The sequence below is a fragment of the Osmerus eperlanus genome, chromosome 16, assembly GCF_963692335.1.
Source record: "Osmerus eperlanus chromosome 16, fOsmEpe2.1, whole genome shotgun sequence".
Classification (NCBI taxonomy): domain Eukaryota; kingdom Metazoa; phylum Chordata; class Actinopteri; order Osmeriformes; family Osmeridae; genus Osmerus; species Osmerus eperlanus.
In genome coordinates, this window is record NC_085033.1 from 4,734,069 (window position 1) to 4,751,902 (window position 17,834).

Genomic DNA, 17,834 nt, shown 5'->3' on the forward strand with positions numbered 1-17,834 from the left:
GTCTAAATGTATTCCACTTTGCATTGAATAGACAGAGAAGCTTGTGATGATGTACGCAATTATCAAGCACAAAGGGGCTATGCTTACTTACCAAACAATTAGTGTGTAGGCTGTTGGTAATACTTCATTCGGTACATTAACTGAATATTTAGTTATCTAACAAACCTTGCTCTCTTAAAAACAATTATCCCCAGTTACTCAATGAATAAATGGAGGAATCTTTCTCTCTCTAAACCCCATTTCTCGATACTGTAGCTTGACCCCCTGGTGTGCTCACCCCCTCAAATGTGAGGCTGATCAATGCCTGCACCCAGCATGGCTGCTCAAGCTTCATTAGTTTTGTTGGACCAGACCTAGGAAACAAATGATGGGAAAGGAGATCCACATTATATTGACTATTACAAAGGACACAAATGCTTTGTCTAGGCTAGTGGGTGGGTTGGGGTGTGTTGAAGTATGTGCAACTTTTTAATTTAACATGAATCACTGTCACTTTTAGAGCGAAATATGAATTTTATAGGGAAGAGAGGTAGGTTTCAAAGACACAAAAAAAAGTAATCTTTTGTATGGGACCATCTTAAACATAAATATTTTTGCCTTTTGTCTTTTTGTTGAAATTCTAATGGTGTAAAATGCATCAGTCATGCTATGATAAAGAAAGCATTGTTTTTTTGCTGATCCATGGTCATTACAAACTGAAACTGTTTTTTAGAATTCGACCTGCCTTGTATTAGTCTGTATTGTTTAGACTCATTAAATTAATCATCGCACACTCATTTAGCAACTGTGTAACGCAGGAGCTAGAGACCCATTAAAGCACAGCAAACGGACCATTAACTTAAAAGCCATAATTACTTCAACAGACCACAACTCAAATACAGTTATTCAACACATAAAACATCCAGTCTTTGATTAACATGTGCAGTAGGACCAGTCATACGTATTCTAAAACAGGTGAATCCTTGACTACTTTTTGCCCTCTATGTCTCTCTCTCTCTCTCCCTCTATTCACCTAGTCACGCTATTCATCTATAACACGAGTGAATTTAAGCATTCTAGGTCAACTCTCCACGGCTGCAGTGTGACTCAAGAATGAAAGGGCATGTACAGGGATGTAGCAAAAATAGAAGCTGGCCAGAGAAGTCAGGACTTTGACAAAGCCCAGGACATGTTCGTTCCCTGACCTGAATCACCAACAGGGCTCGTGAGAGTCTAGCTCACACGAGAAATGAAAATATGCAAGATAAGGACGACCTTTTGTTCTTAGAGGCAAGATCTCGGTCAACACAAGATGCTCGAAACTGAAATGTTTTTGTCCATTCTGCATTCGTGGAACGTATGAACCAAACCGACGGTCTGAGCGTGTCTGGTCAATGAGGGTGAGTACTGCAACACGTCCTTGACAAATTTAAAACATGAAACAATGAAACCATTCATTTTTCATTCATTCCATAAAATCTCTCTGACTTACACCAATCCTCCGTTGTCATGCCAGTTAGTTGTGCTGGAGAGGTTCTGGCATCGTTTGAGTCTCCTGGGGCTTAGTGGAGTCAGCACTCAGCCAGGATCTGAACATTCCCTCCATTTTAACCTCACTTGCAGTTCTACCGCCTGCCAAGTTACATCTTCCTTCAAACAGCATACATCTCCGCAGGACAATGTGGGCGCAGAACACAGGTGTCCGCCTGTGACCTGCATGATGTTGAAATTGTAAGGTGTGATACATTAAAGCAGTAATTGCTGAGAAAATTGGGCAAGGTGTGGATGAAGAGGACTGCACTTGTTCACATGTTCCTTGTCGCCATCAGGAGCTGTGAACACGAGGCTTTGGAAGAAAGTCGTTATCCCTCCCTTCTTCAGAGGATACTCACGGAGCTGCACAGCATCTTGAAGGTGACAATGCCAGGCGTCCCCTCCCAAGGTGCCACAGTCATTATTTCATTGTCTATTAAGTCTAAACAGATTAGTGAGAAACTTTGAGGTAACCCCCTGTTGCAATCTTGGCTACTGGCTAACAAAAACTCTCCTTTTCATGTGAGAGTGTGATTAGTGTGGGCACCCTGTTGGCGAATTTGAGCAGTAATTTTCCATAGCCTTTGACACCCCACTTAAAAACCCTGTTATAGTACGTCCCCCAACCGGATGAAAAGTGGTGTCTTGCAACTCTATAGCACCACTAAGACTGAAATCCAGGGGATGATTACTGCACAAATAATCAACATCAGCCAGCTACATCCTGAAGCACAGCAGGCAGTGGGGGGTTGGTGTGGGGGGGAGGGGGGGGGGAGCGATGGATCATCATGAAGGAAAAAAGAGGTTAGTGAATGAGAAGAGGGAGAAAGGAAGTAAAGGAAGAGGAGGAAGAAAAGAGAATAAGGGGAGAGAAAGAGTACAGAGTGGAACAGCAGAGAAATGGAAAAAGAAAGAAAGAGAGAGAGAGAGATGGCAACAAGGATAGGGAGGGAAAGGCGAGAGACAGAATGGAGAGAGAAGGGGAGAGGAGAGAGATGGTGAGAGAAGGAGGAGAGTGGAGGTTTGGGAACTTTTCAATTACAGTGTATACAGACAACAATGGCCCAGATTTCAGCAGACTGTAGCTGTGTACAGCCCCAGGGAAAAGCTCATTTAGCCCTTCTTCAGTTCTCCTATCCTCTCCTCACACAAATTACAGAGGAGATGGAATATTTAATGCATTTCTTTTGTTGCACAAGCAATTGCATACTTTCATATTGTTAGATATCACATCTCCCTTGCCTGGGAGAGCTTATTCTCCTCAAAGACATGACATGAAGAACTTTCTGTTGCATTTCAAATAAAACAAGGTTTTTTAAATGGAGGGCATACCTAAATCTTAGATGGACGTCTCATGTAATTGTGACTGTTTCATTATCGTGTGACCCCTCATTATTAAAAATGTACCATTTCAATTTGGGGTTGAAAGTGGATAAAAGGTTCTGTGACAATTTCGCAGGTGCTTGACAAATAACACTAAAACAAGCCAAACTGAGTATTGTTATACAGTTAGGTCCATAAATATTTGGACATTGACACAATTTTCATCATTTTGGCTCTGTATACCACCACAATGGATTTGAAATGAAACAATCAAGATGTGCTTTAAGTGCAGACTTTCAGCTTTAATTTCAGGGTATTTACATCCAAATCAGGTGAACGGTGTAGGAATTACAATACATTTTATATGTGCCCCCCCCCCTTTTTAAGGGACCAAAAGTAATTGGACAATTGGCTGCTCAGCTGTTCCATGGCCAGGTGTATGTTATTCCCTCATGGGAGTTCGTTATTTCATTGACAAGGAGCAGATAAAAGGTCTAGAGTTCATTTCAAGTAAGGTATTTGTGTTTGGAATCTGTTGCTGTCAACTCTCAATATGAAGTCCAAAGAGCTGTCACCATCAGTGAAGCAAGCCATCTTAGGCTGAAAAATCAAAACAAACCTATCAGAGAGATAGCAAAAACATTAGGTGTGGCTCAATCAACTGTTTGGTACATTCTTAAAAAGAAAGTAATGATTTTAAAGTGATTTTAAAGTGATTTTGAGTGAGGAACATATGTTCCTCACTCAAAATCGTATTTCTCAACGTTTTTGGAAAGGAAAGAAAAAGGTGCAATGGCCTTTTAATTCGAAAAACACACGCAAGGATGACTAAACAAACAACTTGCTATCAGACGACATGTCCATACCATCCAGATCTACCTCAACATAAAACATCGTCTTCCGACATTTAACTTTTCATATGAGCCTTTGTTAAAAGTTGAGACAGCCTATTGAAGATGTATCTCATGTACCTGCCACTCAACTTCTCTTCATAATCCACAGCCTCCAAGGATCCGCTTTCAACTAAAGTCACTCAGTTGTCACATATCCTTGAAATATGTCAACCGTGTGCCAGGTAGCTGTGATATTGCCATGAGAAAAGGGAAAACTATATCAGCTGCTGCTCAACACCTGTCTAAGCAATCAGTGAAATGACAGATGGATTGCATCATTTGGGAAAGGAGATCAGAGTCGAAACTACAGAAAGCTGATCAAACTGCAGGCGTCAATTGGGTTTGTTACAGTTTCACCAAAGCCGATAATGTAAAGCCTAAATCATTTCTTTTTGAAAATGTATTGTCCTATCTTTTATATAAGTAAATAACACTTGCTAATGGTGACAGGGATAGATACATACAAAGTGACGGTTGTTGTTAATGATTAGTGATAACGTGTATCATCAGTGGTTTATTTATTTATTAATAAAGAAGACTACGATGTCGAGCTACATGCGCACAATGTTTCATTTGTCCACATCGGGGCCACGTTCTACTGTCGGTTCCTCTACAACCAACCAGTTTCTCAGTCACACAACTCGTGCGGGATGAGGAGGGTACCTGCAGCTCGCGCATGAAATGTTTTCAATGAGCACTGCACTGACCGGAGCGGATCAAGATATTGATTGAGGATTGATAAATATCAACAAGTGCCGTCATATAAAGTTTACTCGGCTTATATTTGTTATTTTTTGGGGTATTCATTTTCACTTTATGGTAATTGCATGTGTCTTACCTCGAAATCAGGGTCTATTAAAATCCTCGCGCGTTCTGGGTGTTCTTTCTGCAGAGCAGTAGACCGCGGTTTACGAAGTCGCTTAGGACATTGGACTCCAACATCTGGAATGTATACCTGTGGGGTTCTATATTTGATCTCGACCACGGTGCGATGAGAGAAAATTATTGAGCACTTGAAGGACGTTTGAGAAACTGATTAATGAGACATAATTGGTCTACACTCGCATTCAAAATTCAGGTACAGTACGAGATGACAACGTATGTACTATGTATCCTGTCAATTGAACACTCAAAATTAAATTGAGAAAAAGGTTCAGGGGATGTGATGTGTGTCAGACAGCACATTAACAGTCAACCAAGGCTGTTCTGTGTTAATTATGTCCCCCATTTGGGCTACGTTGTTCATGTTGTCAAATATGTTGCCATTACAGGACCCATGTGAAGTTTGGAGAGGATGAGGAGTGGTTGGGAGAAGCATGAGTTGTATTGGTGTTCGAGGGCCGTCTGCGGTGCTCCTGTGGGAGGGGGTGCTAGCTCTCATTCTGTGCTGCTGTTGTTGGACGGTGGCTTCTGAAGGTCCTAATGATGGCTCTTCTGGGCCCCTGGGGTGGCTGCTGTCTGACAAAGGGCCCTTCCATCACTCCCTGGAGTTCACTGAGACAGTGGAGAGACACCGACAAGGGTTTACCACCAGATACAAGATCTACAGGTGAGATATACAGTGGAATGTAAGTGTGTGTGGTAGTCTTTCCTGCTTGTTTTTCTCTCCTTTGAAAGCATCTTAACAAACACTGCCAATGCTTGCGTGGCACATAGTGCTTTTTTGTGACACTTGATTCTGCCAGCGTAGTTGGTTATGTGTACTGTTGTCAAAGTCACATTACTGCACCTAACTTTAAAATGGATTTCGATGAGCGATTAGGCCTATGCATATGGCTTGCCCATCCGATACATGCTGTATGGAAAGTATTTTCAATTAAATTGAAAGTTCTATCATTTAGGGCATTACTATATCTGTTTAATGTGTTCTTTATTGTTGATCAAACATGAAACAGGATAACTAAAACATTTAATTTGTGCATTTCTTTGACATTTTGTAAAAGATGTTACAGACAGTGTGCCATTTAAAACTGCACAATACTACATGGGACAATACTTGCTCTCCCTCTTGTGGCTAGGAGTTACACGTAGCTTATACTACAGTCTTAAACCATATAGTATTCATTCTCTATGAATCCATGATAATAAAAAAAAAGTGATTTATAAGGACTACAGTAAAACATCTTGCAGAAGTATTCATCCCCTTTCAAACAATTAACCTTTTTCAATCTCACAGCCTAATGTCTTTGGGGGGTGCTGATGTGCTACAGACTTATGAAAGTCAATAAATGCAATATTTGGTCTTGAAACATGACCACCTGATAGGTCATGTAATCAGGCTTATGAATACTTATGCAAATGTGATATTTAGCTTTCATTTTTATATTTGAAAGTAAAAATAAATCCTGTAAATATTGGGTATTGTGTGTAGATAGGCAGGATTTCATTCTGGATATCTTATTTTTTTACATGAAAAGATAGTGAATAGTTGCTGCATTATCTAGTGCACCATGAGAATAGATAGCATGTAGTTATCTGTCTTATTTTCTCCACTCTTGATTACACATGGCCCCAGGTCAGTGCAGTATGCAGTTGGACAGTTCTCCACCATGCCTAGCCTCCAGTTCCTATAAAATGTACCGGGTGGTAAATCAGCCCCAGGCTAACTCGGCCTACCAACTACAGTGCCCATCAAGCATTGACTGAGGGAGACACTCAGTCTGTCCCTCGTTATGATGATTGGCTGTAATGACACTCCACACTGTCCTGATTTGCCAATTATTATCCTTGCCGATCTTTTCTGGTGGCAGTTATTTGATTGCCTCCCACGAGGAAATGGATGCATTGCAGAAACACTGAGAGATTGCGATGGGACAGAGAGGAAAGACGTGTTTGGCATGCCGCAGGCAGAGTAGATCCCATTTTACACAATGCTAAATGTAAATATAAGATGATTTTTCTGCAGTAGGGCAGTGCTCAGCTAGCTAGGAATGGTTCCTACAGTGGTTAGCGGAGTGGTTTGGGGGGGGGGGGGGGGGTTCATTGGTAAACTCCCTGACTGAAGGTCTCTGGTTCAGGATGCACTGATGCTCTTGAAGCTTGGCTCAGCCCATTATGGTTCATGGGCACTCATGGTTAGACGGGACATCCTCCGGCACTTTCGGTCAGGTCACTTGTTCAGGGCCACTCTGCTGGCAATTTATGACACTGATAATGCATGTACAAGAACTGCACTCAAGTCTCATTAGGACTTCCATGCAGTGCAAGACTTAGACCATTAACCCATTTTATCTGTGTGGGTGTCTGTGATGCAGTGTTCCCATCTACAAACAATGCTTAATTTTTATAACTGGTGTTTAAAAAAAGGTAGGAAGCCTAGGAGAAGTGCACTATCTGGTTAAGGGGCCCATACTCCAACACTCCTTCAGTCTGGTAAACATGCATGAGTTTCTCAGGAGCCATTGAGGACATTGTCAGAGTAAATTCCAACCAACCCCATGATGGTTTTCCTCCGAGCTGTGTGCAAATACAAGCATTGCAGGACAAATTACAGATAACTCACTGCTGTATCTGCTCCAGGGTATCTTGGTGTTCAGTGTTGAGTGTAGTCTGGGTTTCCAGTTTGTGTCTTTCTGTTTTGCAGTTTGTATTTTTCTTAATCCACCATTACTTGCATTAAACTAACACAATGTTGTCAGCTTGCCACAAAAAAACAACTGGGAGAATATGGAAGGCTTCTTGTAATGCTTTCCGCTTTAGAAATGCATATCCACCAATGGAGAACTCTCAGTCTCTGACAGGCAGGTTGTGACATTCTCAGGGAGTTTGGCCGATGGAAGGTCAACAGTCTGGCGGTGGAGAAGCGTGACTGGAGCATGTTGGCTCCACCCCTCGACCCCGAGTTCATGCACACCATTCGTCAGCTGGGGAGGAGGCCCACCCTCCGGAGGATCACGGACAGCATCATCAAGAAGTACGGGACGCATCTCCTCCTTTCAGCCACTCTGGGAGGTACAGTACCGGAAAGAGAGGCTTACCATCCAGCTTTGTTCCACTGAGGTTTAAAAAGATTGGTTAGTTGTGGGAGATGCAGTACAGTTGCTACAGCCTTCCCCTGCGGGCTGTAGAGAATAAGCTTGTTCCTCCGTTTGACCCACATCCCAGTACCACCAGACTCAAATATCGTCTTGTCCTCTGGGACACTTCAGCATGTCAACACTAAACTCTCCCCCTGCTCTCGAAAGCATGCTGCCGTCTCCTGCTACTTACACAGACTTCTTTCCATTCTTTCTAGTTCTTTACTGATAATCAGAAGGCTTTAGATTCCTTGGATGGTATTTCAATACATCATTTATTTATCTTTTAGAGCTCTGTTACAGAATGTTTTACATTCAGCAAGAGAGAAGAGTGTACATACCCTGAAACATACTAAACTCTCCTCAACAGGACTAAAGTTGGATAACAATAAATACTTGATCATTTAGCGAACAAAGCTCTATTTTATATGCTTGCCATCAGGGGAGGAGTCCTTGACCATATTTGTGGACAAGAGGAAGTTGAGTCGAGGCCAGGAAGTCGTCTCTGGGGTTGAGGCTGGACCCGGGATCCGACCCGGGAGCAGCAGAGGCAACAGCACGGGTGCAGTGACCTTGGAGGCGCTCCACCAGCTGGCTGCGTCTTACTTCACCGAACGGGAGAGCACCCTCCGCAGGCTGCACCACCTCCAGATCGCCTCCACTGCTATACGGGTAGGAGACTAACACTCTCATTCTACTTCTACTGTCCCCTGGGGGAATTATACGGCCCCCAAGATACTCTGCAGCCTGGGGTAACCGTTGACCCTGGGGTAATTACTACATACTGCCCCAGGGTAACTTTGTTGACCCAGGATAACTTTGTTGACCATGGGGTAAGTAATCGGCCCCTGGATACTCTGCTGCCTGAGGTAATTCTGCTGAGCCACAGGTAATTATACTGTCTCTGTGTAGTTAAATTGACCCAAGGTTATTTTACTATCCCAGTTCAACCCTGCTGATCAATAGTAACCCTGTTGACCTGGGGGTAATTCTGCTGTCCTGGAGTAATCTGGGATTAATATCTGAGGCCCCAGGGGTATATATTCTGTCTTTAGTGCATGTTGGAAAGATCCGTTTGGGTTGATGGGTTTTTTCCACCTGGTTTAATTGGGGCCAAATTGGTTTTGAACTATGATATGTGGAGCTTATCCTTTCAAATGAGGAAAAATGACTGACAAGGGGCCAGTATTCTGTCAGCTTCCAGGCGGCATAGAAAAAAGAGGTGGTCAACGTTGCCTTCAGAGCACTGGTGACTGGCAATGAATACTTCTCTGGGATTGCATCAGGCTAATGAATTCATGTCAAAGAGTAATGCCGCAATTTGACTAACTACTCCAAGGGAAATAAAGTCAAATGGACAGGAGTATGTCAGCACATTATACAGTATTCAGACCACCAGCACCGTGCTATCTGGCTCAAATATGCTGACAAGGAAAGACGGGAGACAAATTCTAATAGTGTTGCCCTACTACAGTGGATTGATCCTGAATTCAGTCATATAACAGGCATAATATAGCATGCTCATTCATCAATGTGAGGAGCATACCTGGGTGCTAAGTAGCTATTGATTAAGAAAAGCAGCTGCCTAACTGAGAGTGTGTTAGCTAGAACCCACAGTATTAGCGTGATGGATAGCGGATATCATTGCCTTCATTTCCACAGAGGCTTGCTGCCATTAGTCAGCCATTTTGCGGTGTGAGCAGTATGTCACGCTCCTGAACACAGAGTTATGAAGAGGTTACAGTGGGAGGGCGGCGAAGAGCCACCTGTTACTGTTATTCATGAAACACATATGGCGCCGAATTTGGAATCATGGTGTGGAGTTTGGTAGAGCATAAAGCTCAGATCTGTGTTTGTAGCATGAAGCTAAGATTTATAATTTAACACCAACGGTGTTATGGTTTCCATAATCTGCTTTCGAAGTGCACTGCACCTTGAGATGGTTGTTCCAGAACTTTCCACCACTTGACAGAAACTCACAGTCTTAACGTATCTTTTAAAAGTAGTTGAAGCAAGCAGCCCTCTTTGATGAGGTTTCATTTACTGTGATAAATGGCCTGGTTCTGACTGTTGTTTTAGAGCTCAGTATAAGATGGATGGAGTGAGTATGGGTAGAGATTAAAGATGTGTATCATTTTGCATTGATCGATGTTCCTTTATGAACTCATAAGATAGGTACACTCACACACACAACCTTGCACAGGCTAGGCAGAGATGTGTCTGGATTCTTTGAATATTGAACCTTCCTCACAGGTGTCTGAAACCCGAACGGGACCCCTTGGATGCAGTAACTATGACAACCTTGACTCTGTCAGCTCGGTGCTGGTTCACAGTCCGGAAAACAAGATTCAGCTACAAGGTATGTCTGAATTGGGGATTGCAGATAAGGTACTTACTTACAAAATCTCTTTGGATACACAGATCTGTGAACCTGACAGATTCACTGACAGCGTCTGTAACATACTGTAACAGATGCCCATGCCACAAAGCTAGGGTATTGAGAAGCCGGTTGTCTCAGCAGGTGAAATCAAGACAGTTCTCGTTTGATTGGCAGACATTGTGCACTGTACTTTACCGGGTGGTTTAACCCTTGTGCTGTCTTCGGGTCACATGACCCAAAGGTTCATAACGAACCATTGTTGTGTTTACCCAATTTTACCCAATACAAAAAAATATATATATATATATTTTAACCTTTGCAATGTGGGGGGTCTGAGATAGCCCAACGGTTAAAAGAAAATGCTTCACTTTGTTTTGTATGCGGTAAATTTGTCGCAATACGACGGTGGGTCACAATGACTGATGGGTCAGAATGACCCGAAGATAACACAAGGGGTAAGCAGTAGATATTTGTGCTGGGAGAAGTGGGATACCTTCATTACTGTAGAAATTGCATCACTTTTCAAATCCCCCCTCCCCCCCAGGGCTCCAGGTCATCCTGCCAGGCTACCTGCGTGGGCGCTTTGTCCAGGCCGCCCTCAGCTACATCGGCTGCAACTCGGAGGGCCAGTTTGTGTGCCGGGCCAGTGACTGCTGGTGCCAGTGCAGCCCAGGTTTCCCACAGTGTAACTGCCCTCGGACTGACTTGCAGGCACTGCAGATCAACATGCAGCGCATGCAGGAGGCCTGGACTCTGGCCAACCTCGAGTTTGAAGAGTCAGGTGTGTGTCTTGTCGGTAACTCCAACACAACTCTTTGTCTTGGTTATTTGTCTAGAATAGTCTGTCAACTTGTTATAATTTTGTTCATTTCAATGCAGAGATAGGCAGGTTTCTAGGTTAGGCATGGGTTACCATAACAGTCTTACTTAGAGTAGGCCTACAGCTCGTCTTGCTTTATTCAGTTGACCCTGACAGATGCTAAATAGGAATAGATTTCCCCAGCCAGATGAGTTATGACAGATTGTTCTTTAGAATGCAGTGATGAACAGACGCCATGAATAAAATAAACCCTGACAAAATCTCGGGCAGAGCTGCTTCTCTGAGCATATTGTGAGTCTTTCTTCATCACTTCCCTTGTTTACTTTTCTGGCACAAAGAGACGAGCATTTAGATAGCGTTGCTAAACTGAATCTGAGGCGTTTGGCCAGAAGTAAACTCTTCTTCTTCATGTTCTCTCTTCCAGTGGAGTTCCAGAGCTTTGTTGGTAGGCTGCCAACCCATTACGCTGTGAACACATCTGTCGTGGAGCACTTGTGGAGGATGGATGCCGGTCTGCTCCAGCGCTACCGTCACCTGGAGACCAGTAGCAGCCAAATCCTCGGAAAGGCAAGGCGTGCTGCTAACAAGCTCTTCAGCCTGAGCAAGAGATGCAGAACGCAGCCCAGAATAGGCCTGCAGAGAGAGAGGTGAGGAGCAAGGGGGGGGGGTGGTGGAAGAGGAGGAACGGGGGAGGAGGGGGGTGTAGGAGGATCGGGGGAAGGGGCTGGTAAAGTAGGCAGGGAGGGGGTGGAGGAGGAGGGGGAGGGAGGGGAGGGAGGTTTGGAGATGAGGGGGGGGGAGGTGGTTGGTATTTATAGGAGCCCGCGTTAACCCCAGGTTCCCCAAACTTCCTTGCGTGTAATTATGCAAATGATTTATGCACCGCGCGCTGAGGCACTTTCATAAATTGATCCAACTAAGTTCGGGAGGGAAAGAGAAGTGCTGATGGTAGGACAGGAAGTGCTGATGGTAGGACAGGAAGTGCTGATGGTAGGACAGGAAGTGCTGAGGGTAGGACAGGAAGTGCTGATGGTATGACAGGAAGTGCTGATGGTAGGACAGGAAGTGCTGAGGGTGGGACAGGAAGTTCTGAGGGTAGGACAGGAAGTGCTGATGGTAGGACAGGAAGTGCTGATGGTAGGACAGGAAGTGCTGAGGGTAGGACAGGAAGTGCTGATGGTAGGACAGGAAGTGCTGATGGTAGGACAGGAAGCTTCACCTTGGAGGACTACGGAGGGACTGACTGCTACTGCTACTTCTGCTTGTCCCACCAGCCCCACTGACTCAGTAGATAACCATATGAGAAACTGTTGAACCTCAACTGTTCTACAACAGTGTATCCTCCCCCATCGACTATGAATAGTTCTGTCAAGGCCGTTAAGGTGTTTGGGCTCCACAGCTACCTAGATCTCCAGCCCTTTTATCATAACTTTATTCTGCCTGGTGCCTCTCTCCAGACTACTCTGTTTTGATAGCCATTCTCATGAAGGGAATTAACTAAATGACACAATCCATCAGCTCCACTGGCAAATGCAGGCTCGGCTTCCTCAATCCACAATCCAATTACACCGCTTTATCACTACCCCTCCAGTCATAAAAATGAGGATTTGATAGAGGTTCCAAATTATTGGACGAGCCCATTTATTCCCTTGTGTTTTATGAAACCTAATCGAAAGGCCATATTTATATTTGGCTCATAGTTTTTGTTTGTTTAGTTTTGCTTTGCTTTGCGATCGTATCCTCATTGGATTGTCAGGTAGGCTATATTCATAAATTTGAAGACGGGAAAATATGTGTGTTCTTGGCTCCAAATCACCCCACCTGTCTACTCAAGGGAAATCCTCCATATTAAAATGTTTTGGTCAGATTTGGCATCTATGTCAGCAGCTGGGCATGAAATGAAGAGGTTTGTTTTTCCCACATTTTATCGTCTAAATTGGCAATATTGTTTCTATGCAGTGGCAATCAATGTGCAAGTTTTCTTTAATTCCTTCAATAGAAAAAGTAACAGGCTGAAATTTGAATGGCAAGCAAAGCCCTCCCAATGCGTCTTGATTAGCATCACACTTTCCTAGACCAGAAAGAAAGACTTTTACTGTACATTGTGTTCCTTGTTCTCTGTTCCCCAGACCACTCCGCTACTGGCTGAGCTACATACTGTCCATCTTGTACTGCAGTGAGAACAACCACATAGGTGTATACAGTGAGGACACCCGGAGCTGCTCCTGCCCCTACCACCACCCCCCCTGCCAGGGCCCCATCCCCTGCACTGTGGGAGAGGGCCCTCGCTGTGCCTCCTGCTCCACAGAGAACCGCACACGCTGCTCCGGCTGTAACCCAGGCTTCGCCCTGGGCCAGGGGGCCTGCCGGCCCGCCGTGCCCGACCCCACAGACCCCTACCTGGGCTTGGAGAGCGACCGGGACCTGCAAGACCTGGAGCTACGCTACCTGCTCCAGCACCGCGACCCCCGCATCGCCCTGCACGCGGTCTTCGTCAGCAACGACGTGCGGCTCAACGCCTGGTTCGACCCCTCCTGGAGGAAGAGGATGCTGCTGACGCTGAAGAGCAACCGGGTCCGATCCAACCGCGTGCACATGCTGCTGGGCGTGTCCCTGCAGGTGTGCCTGACCAAGAACAGCACCCTGGAACCAGCGCTCTCTGTGTTTGTCAACCCGTTCGGAGGCAGTCACTCAGAGAGCTGGACCATGCCCATAGGCCAACACGGCTACCCCGACTGGGAGAGGACCAAGCTGGAGATGCCCCTGGACTGCACCAACTGGACCTTAACTCTTGGAAACCGATGGAAGAGCTTTTTCGAGACTGTGCATTTCTACTTGCGGGGGAGCCGGGTCAGGGATTCCGGGGGGGCGTTGGGAGGTGAGCACAGAAACACGACGGTGTTGGTCGAGAACCCCGAGGTCACAGAGCCTTCCCAGGATATGGGCTACATGAAGATCAACAGCATGCAGCTGTTTGGGTACAGCATGCACTTCGACCCGGACGCTATCCAAGACCTGATCCTGCAGCTGGACTACCCGTACACTCAGGGATCCCAGGACTCGGCCCTGCTGCAGCTGGTGGAGATCCGATACAGGGTCAACCGCCTCTCTCCTCCAGGGGCTCAGCCCTTGGACCTGTTCTCCTGTCTGCTGCGACACAGACTCAAACTGTCCAGTTCGGAGGTGACCAGGATACTATCTGCCCTGCAAGCTTTCATTGCCAGTCAACCTTACTCTGTGGAGTACGAGGCCACCAAACTATGTAGTTAGTAGCCAACGGGGTCCTAATATGTGATGTTTTTGTGCTGTTATTTAGACAATGACAACAGACATCAGCATCATGGCCTATAGGCTATTGTATCGTCAGCAGGATCCATTTGTGTGGGTGTTTGCAGTTTCTGGCTTTATTGTGTATATATATATACGTGTAATTAAATGTGATGTTTTTATCATGCTCAGAAATCAACTTTTGCTTTCATACTGCTTTTTACAAAAGGCGAACGTTTCTGGGTTTCAACGTGAAACTCTATAAATCAAACCCTGTGATGTAGATCTTTAAAGAGATATTTAAATGGCAAAGACATTTTAATGCTTGAAATGACTGCTGGAGAGAGGAGAGGACAGGAGGGGAGAGGAGAGGAGGAAAGGAGGGGAGAGGAAAGGAGGAGAGGAGAAGATAGGAAGAAAAGGAGAGGGGCTGTGTGTGATTTGTGTTGGTGTTACCCATCTGGAGCAGTGGAACACAAGGTCTCTATTAACCAACGAGGGGGAACCTTGGCACAGATTACAGTAGTGTTTTTGAGGGGGAGGAGGGGGGTGCAGCCTCTCTCTGTTCCTCCTCCCTCTGTCATTCACACTTGCAGTGATGGATGAACTGGGGGGTGGGGTGGTGGGGGGGACCAGGAAGGGAGGAGGGTGGGGGGCACAGACATGCACAGAATCACACAGCGGTGTAGGTATCAATGACAGAGATGGTTCGCCTCTCCCTGCAGGAGGGAGTTAAAGGCTTACAGGGGTTCTTCACACCGGGGGGGGGGGGGGGGGGCAGCCTGAAACCCCCCAGAGGCTGTCCACTCTGCTGCTACGTACAGCCTGACTGAGCCTGCTGCGTATGACTTGCATCTAAGGGAGGATTGTGCAGACTTGTAGCTTCATCAAGATTCTGAGGAGATATTCTCCAGGGGTTAAGGGAGAATGTTGGTGCTGCTGTGGCCACCGCTCACTCTGAATGTAAAGAGACTGCCTGCGAGCAGAGATGATTGTGAGAGGACTTGCTACTTCCTTCTGTTCCCTCACCCAGGCTCAGGCCATCACTACTGTGTTTAGGTGCACTTGTGTATCTTATTCAGGTAAAACCATAAGGACACTGTACAGGCAAGTATTTTTGTTGTTGTGTAGGTCTGCAGTATCAGGATTTTACCATGGTAGTTTCAGTGTGATTCCATTTGTAGGATGAGGAAGATGAAGAAAAATGAGTCAGACTGGCAATTTTACTATACTTTTTGTAAAAGCCGAGATGGATTTGCCCAAGTGTAAATTGAACAGAAACTGGATTGACTTCAGAAGTTAATAGACCACACCCTTTCAGAGGGGTCTGAATTAAATGTATCAACATATCATTTAATTGTAAGTAAAGATCTTCCTTGCAATAGTATTAAAAAAATGCCCATCATTTTAAACAATTCTGGATAAACAAAACCATACAATGAAAAATAACAAATCACCCATGAACCATGAGCTCAAACAGGCAACTCCTCTAACCACCTGAGTGCCCTATGGGACTATCTGTTTATGGTGTATTTCAGATCTCAGGGAAACAGAAGAAAGTCCTTACTGTGGATGGAGTACCATAAACAACTTGTTTGTTAATTAATAGTTGTCAAGAAGCATCACTTGCTATGCATTGGATTCTTGGCTTAGAAACCACAAAAGGTCACACACATGCGCAAACACACAAACCATGGGGGGAAAAAACGGAAAGATAAAACACACACACACATACACTCCTGAGTGATTAGAGAAGACGAAGAGGGCAGCGGGATCAGCGTGCGCACACAAGGACACGCACACCTTCGGACACACACACCTTCGGACACACACACACTGAGTGATTATCTCAGGCTGAGGGGTGGGCAGGTCTGAGGCCCTCAGAGAAAACATGAGTTAGACTGATGCGTGTGTCTGTTTTACAAGCGTGCTGGCCGGGGATCGTCTTAGGGAGGGGTTTCCTGAGACAAGGCCCCCATGAAAGGGATTCAAAATAACAACTGATAACTGACAATACATCCCAACTGATGGAACTCACAGTTCACTTGCCCTGGAATCTATAATTACACTCAACAGAAAAGTGGCTGTACTCTATTGGTATTCATAGCGTTCCATTTCATTCATATGAACTTGTTGGCCCATTCGGTTGACGGTTAGCAACCATCTTCTTACGGGAAGAAAGCCTGTGCTTATTGGGAGACCGGGGAATGTTAGTGCTTAAAGTGTTTTTTCTCCAACGACAGATTGGGAGAGGTAAAGAGTATAGAGGAATAGGTAGGTAGGGGTTAAGTGGGCTTCTGACTGCCTTTGGGTTCTTCTCCCTCAAAACACAGTGAACTCCTCTGAGGACCGTGTTTCAGCTCTGCACGATTAGCATTAAAGCAATGTTCATTTACACAATCAAAGCCGAGGCCATGTTAAACCCACAGAACAAGGACGCTGAAGTAGAGGAGAATTACAGATAAGATTCGAGATGAGACGCTTCTGCTAATACTGTACTGGCATACTGATTGCTAGCCCATTTGTGGTCCAGAACAGCAGGAACCGACATGGCAGTTACTCCAGAACAGATTGGTGGATGAAATGTTGGTGGCACGTCAGGGCCATTCCTGCACAAACAGACACAATTTTCCTGCCAGTTGATTAAATACTAATGTATATGGATTCAGTCCCAGGAACTTGATCACTTTATTTGCTTGGAAGGATTGTGTTCCCCTAATTATAATAATATATATGACATAAGCTTTTAATCTCTAAAGCTCTATTTTTCCTCACAAATCTCACCAATAGATGCCAATAGATGTCCTTTGTTCAACAATTGAACAAAGGACCTACTCAGCTAGTTACCTTTGTCTCCCACTGTTCCTGCAGAGCTGACGGCTCTGAGCACAAGGTGGTGTGGTGTGAAGATAAAAGGAGAGACGAGGAGGACTTCAAGCTCTCCAGATAACTGATAATGCACCGCACCAACAAAAAAACACCCCCCAGTTGACGTCGGCCGGCAGGGAGGCTTAGTTAGGATTGGGCTTCATCCTCCCAAAGCCAGCATTAGAAACGCTAAGACCTTGATTTCCTGATAAGCCCCGGCCCACGTACTGGAACTTTGGAACAAAGCTGGTGAAGACACAAAACTGCCAGCAACACACACACACACGCACACACACACACACACGCACACACACACGCACACACGCACACACACGCACACACACACACACACACACACAAAGGCACACTTGTGGAGCCTTCCCTGCTTCCTCTAATCAACTCTAGTGCTCCATAGCATGTAATGACGTGATAATCGTACAACCACGGACCCTTCATGTGACCAGGGTGGAAACTGGAGGGTTGAAAAGCGCAATCACTCGCAGACGAGCCAGACAAGAGCCACACATCAGTGTAACCTCTAACCTAGTGTAACACCCCAGAAAGCTGCAGGATGCACTGTACAGAATTCATGGCACTCTGCCACTTATTCAGATACACCCTGGTGGGATTTTACTATAGCACTGGATGTCGGGGAATCAGGTGGCTGAGCGGTGAGGGAATCGGGCTAGTAATCCGAAGGTTGCCAGTTCGATTCCCGGTCATGCCAACTGACGTTGTGTCCTTGGGCAAGGCAC

At 45.3% G+C, this 17,834-nt stretch overlaps 1 protein-coding gene across 2 annotated transcripts; it reads left to right on the forward strand.

The window, feature by feature from the left end:
- Positions 1 to 4,364: 4,364 nt before the first annotated feature.
- On the forward strand, positions 4,365 to 14,398 carry LOC134036937 (BMP/retinoic acid-inducible neural-specific protein 3-like). Of its 2 annotated transcripts, XM_062482114.1 has the most exons (8): positions 4,365 to 4,806; positions 5,000 to 5,277; positions 7,489 to 7,679; positions 8,187 to 8,416; positions 9,998 to 10,103; positions 10,669 to 10,905; positions 11,369 to 11,591; positions 13,074 to 14,398. In XM_062482114.1, the coding sequence occupies exons 2-8, from the start codon at positions 5,045 to 5,047 to the stop codon at positions 14,212 to 14,214; spliced, it is 2,361 nt and encodes a 786-aa protein (XP_062338098.1). In that variant the 5' UTR covers positions 4,365 to 4,806; positions 5,000 to 5,044; the 3' UTR covers positions 14,215 to 14,398. The 2 variants fall into 2 exon arrangements, with proteins under 2 accessions (XP_062338098.1, XP_062338099.1); XM_062482115.1 differs by lacking the exon at positions 4,365 to 4,806 and having other exon boundaries at positions 5,013 to 5,277; positions 7,489 to 7,641.
- The last annotated feature ends 3,436 nt before the right edge of the window (positions 14,399 to 17,834 follow it).

Coding starts and splice junctions, on each gene's coding strand:
- LOC134036937 (XM_062482114.1), top strand. CDS start 5,045: ATGAGTTGTATTGGTGTTCGAGGGCCGTCTGCGGTGCTCCTGTGGGAG. Junction 10,104..10,668: donor AAACAAGATTCAGCTACAAG/GTATGTCTGAAT, acceptor CCTCCCCCCCAG/GGCTCCAGGTCATCCTGCCA. Junction 11,592..13,073: donor ATAGGCCTGCAGAGAGAGAG/GTGAGGAGCAAG, acceptor TCTGTTCCCCAG/ACCACTCCGCTACTGGCTGA.